The 3223-nt window shown below is 43.8% G+C and overlaps 1 protein-coding gene across 1 annotated transcript; it reads right to left on the bottom strand.

The window, feature by feature from the left end:
• Positions 1–16: 16 nt before the first annotated feature.
• LOC129616969 (caldesmon-like) lies at positions 17–1149 on the bottom strand (the record flags this gene model as incomplete). The annotated part of the gene is made up of 3 exons (XM_055532442.1): positions 748–1149; positions 369–692; positions 17–298 (listed from the first exon to the last, which is right to left on the bottom strand). Coding segments are annotated over exons 1-3 (1008 nt in total), but the record flags the coding sequence as incomplete, so codon positions are not given.
• Between the last annotated feature and the right edge of the window lie 2074 nt (positions 1150–3223).

The following is a 3223-nucleotide window of genomic DNA, read 5'->3' as shown; positions in this document are numbered from 1 at the left end:
GTTTGTCATGTTTCGCCTTTCTTTTGCGTTCTCTTTCTTCCTCTTCTAATCTCAATTTTTCGACTTCTTCACGTTCACGTCGTTCTTCTTCTTCTTTCAATCGCTGCTCTTCCTCTTTTCTCAATCTTTCTGCTTCCTCCACCTGCAAACGACTGAACAAAGAAAAAGGAAGCGAAATGCAATGGACAGAAAAACAAAGCGAAGATGAATTTGGGACATCTAGTGAAAACATACGTTCTCTGCGCCAGAAGGGCAATTCCGGAAACTGCTTTTGACTTGGGGGCCGCAGTGGTGTCCTCTGTTCGATTTTTTGCCGCTTGTTTCTTTTTCTGTTTTTTCAGCCGGTTCTTTAGCGTCTTCGAACTCACTCCTTGTTCATTTTCATCCCCACTGCTTTCCTCTGCGCCGGCGGTAGGCACTTCGGACTTTTCTTTTTCTGTTTTTGCCTCATTTTGTTGCTCTTGCACTTTTTCTTCTTTCGGTTTTTCTCCTGCAGGTTCTGTTTTTGCAGGTTTTTGTGATTCTGGAAGAACTTCGGCTAGAAGCGCATCGAGGTCGTCGTCAGAATCTTTGTCAGCCTTTTTTGCACCTTTTTTTGAAGCTGCTGCTTTCCCTTTTGCCTTTGCTTTTGGTTGAGGTATCTCCCTTGGGGCTTCAATCTCTGCTAATAGATCGTCAATATTTGCAAGTTCCTGAACAAACACGCATTCTGATGCACCCAAGAAAACGAGACACCTGGAACCCCACCTCTGCCGCTTTCGCTTGAGGCTTGGCTTTGGCCTTGCCTTTGGCTTTCGCCTTAGCTTGCACAGGTTCCTTCTTCTCTGGTTCAATTGGCTTCGCGGGAGCCTTTTCTGATTCGCTCTCACTTTCTGATGAGCCTGAGGAAGTTTCCTCAGAATCACTCTCGCTACTTGAATCAGATTCTTCAGAAGACGAACTTGAGACCGCAAAGCCCTTGAATTTTGTTGTGGGCTTCTCTTCCTCTGACTCGGACTCGCTGCTGCTCTTGTCTTCTATAGGAACGGGCTTGGAGAATTCTTCATCTGAGCTCTCGGTCTTCTGTTTTCGTCCCTTTTTTGGCGGCATCCTGAACTCTGAATATTCAGCCAATGTCCAGCACCACCATCTGTCACAAACTTCAGTCATACCTACTTTTGTAATTTGTGCATAAGAAGAGAAACAAGGGCATTCCATGATTAACTGAATGAAAATGGTTCGAAATCGGAAACCAGTACCACTTGATAATTCTAAAAAAGCTTCTCTTCCTCGAAATTCTGATTCATCTGTTCGGAAGAGGCGTTCTCAGGAGGAAGACCTTCGAACGAAGAAAAAAACGATTAAAAGAATTATCCCAACAATCATGTGCTCTGATTATCGAAGACACTCCTCTGAATTCGACTCATGGGGGGGATGGGAATGTCGCGGTGGATGGGAATGTCGCGGTGGATGGGAATGTCGCGGTGGATGGGAATGTCGCGGTGGATGGGAATGTCGCGGTGGATGGGAATGTCGCAATTCTGCATTCCAACGAGCCCGTCTATTTGATTCTCAGTAAAACGCCACTCGTCACAATTGCATCACGAGACTCGAAAGAATATTTAACGTTTACTTTGTTCGTCGCTCGAAGAACAGAAGCGATTACATTCACGCGAATTCGCTTTTTTGATAAACTCGCTGAAGAACTCGCTCGTCAGATCAGCCCCGGAGATCTCATCATCGATAGAGAAGGAGCAATGTCCTTGGAGGATCCCCGCGGTTTCTCCGTAGCCGCAGCAACTCAAACATCGGAGTGGTGTTCGAACAGGCATTCGACTCGAACGCTGTCTTTGTCAATCGGGACAGGATCAGAAAATGGGAATTTTCTTCTGAACTCTTGGACGCCCATTATAGTATCCATTAGAACAAACATTAAGATTTGTTCACTTTGTAATCACTTCATGATCACACAAGTTCAACCATCGATAACCAATCCGTCCCTTCTTCCCTACTCCCGGCTTCTTTCCTCGTTTCAAGAGCAGCATCCCATTCACATGTGGGATTGTCCTTTCCCTATAAGGGAGGATCCTCGCATCGATGGTTGGGACATCTTCTCCTCCCGCTACCCTCCCCTCTCGAACGTGACGTTAGACTATGAGAACAGTTTCTATGGAGTCATTACAGATGTCTCAAAAGTGGCTCATAAATCAAAATTACCAAAAATCGGAAATGTCGCAGTTTTAAATGTTGATGTCGTTGATCCTTCCCTTTCCATTGATTTCAAAAGTGCGTTGATTCCTTCAAATCCTGCAAAGTAAGAAATTTTTCTAATAGTGAAACAACTCTGATGGGATTGACAGAGAGGTTGATACTACAATGTAGGAAGGTTGATACTACAGTGTGGGGTAAATAGGGGATGATGGAGTCATTAGTATCAATTATCGGACATATATAAATTATCGGACATATCAATTATTGATGAAGTAGAGTTTATCTAGTTATGCTCTTGTTCTTGTGTAGAGTGAGTGTGATGATTGTCGCTGAAACCATCGAGAATCTTCCTCTAGTAGAAGCGGGATCCTTGATACGTGCACATCGAATGATCATCAAGGGACATCAACAGAAACAAACGCTTGATGTCTTTTTGGATTGTTTGTACGATAAAAGGATTTCGATCCGAATCTGGGATGCCAAAAAGTTTTCTCAAGAGGTTGAAAATTTATCGTCAGAGGAGGTAGATGCTTGGATAGAAGAAGCTTGCAATCCTGTTTGGTGTTCGCAACATCCAAAAATAGAGATTCCTGGAGTCAAAGTTGTTTGGAGCCCTGAGGAGCTAAAACCGCTAAACGAACATGCGTGGAACCGCTTGAGAGCCTGCGCCAAGTGGGTGGATGAATCATTGACAGGATATCAATGTTTCTACAATCAGTACACGATGGAACTCAGAAAATGGATAACTTTGGGACGTAGCTATCAAGATATTGTCGTCAAAATTATAGATATCGAAGATTCGAGTGAAATGTTCTGTCAACCTCATGGCAATGGGATATTCGATACTCAAGACTCATCATTGTATTCATCTCAGCGGATTGCAGCTTCCCAATTTGCACCAAACATTGGACCAGCAAACCGGTTGAGCGACAGTTATGGAGATACAACATTTCGAATCAGGGTTTCTGATGCATCTTATCCTCAGTCTTCTACAAGCGAGAGCAGTTCAGGAAATTGTATTATTTACGCCGAT

Source organism: Condylostylus longicornis, unplaced genomic scaffold, assembly GCF_029603195.1.
Source record: "Condylostylus longicornis isolate FDR11 unplaced genomic scaffold, ASM2960319v2 ptg000349l, whole genome shotgun sequence".
NCBI classification, from domain to species: domain Eukaryota; kingdom Metazoa; phylum Arthropoda; class Insecta; order Diptera; family Dolichopodidae; genus Condylostylus; species Condylostylus longicornis.
Note: the sequence above shows the minus strand (reverse complement) of the source record. Positions and strands in the feature narration are given on the sequence as shown.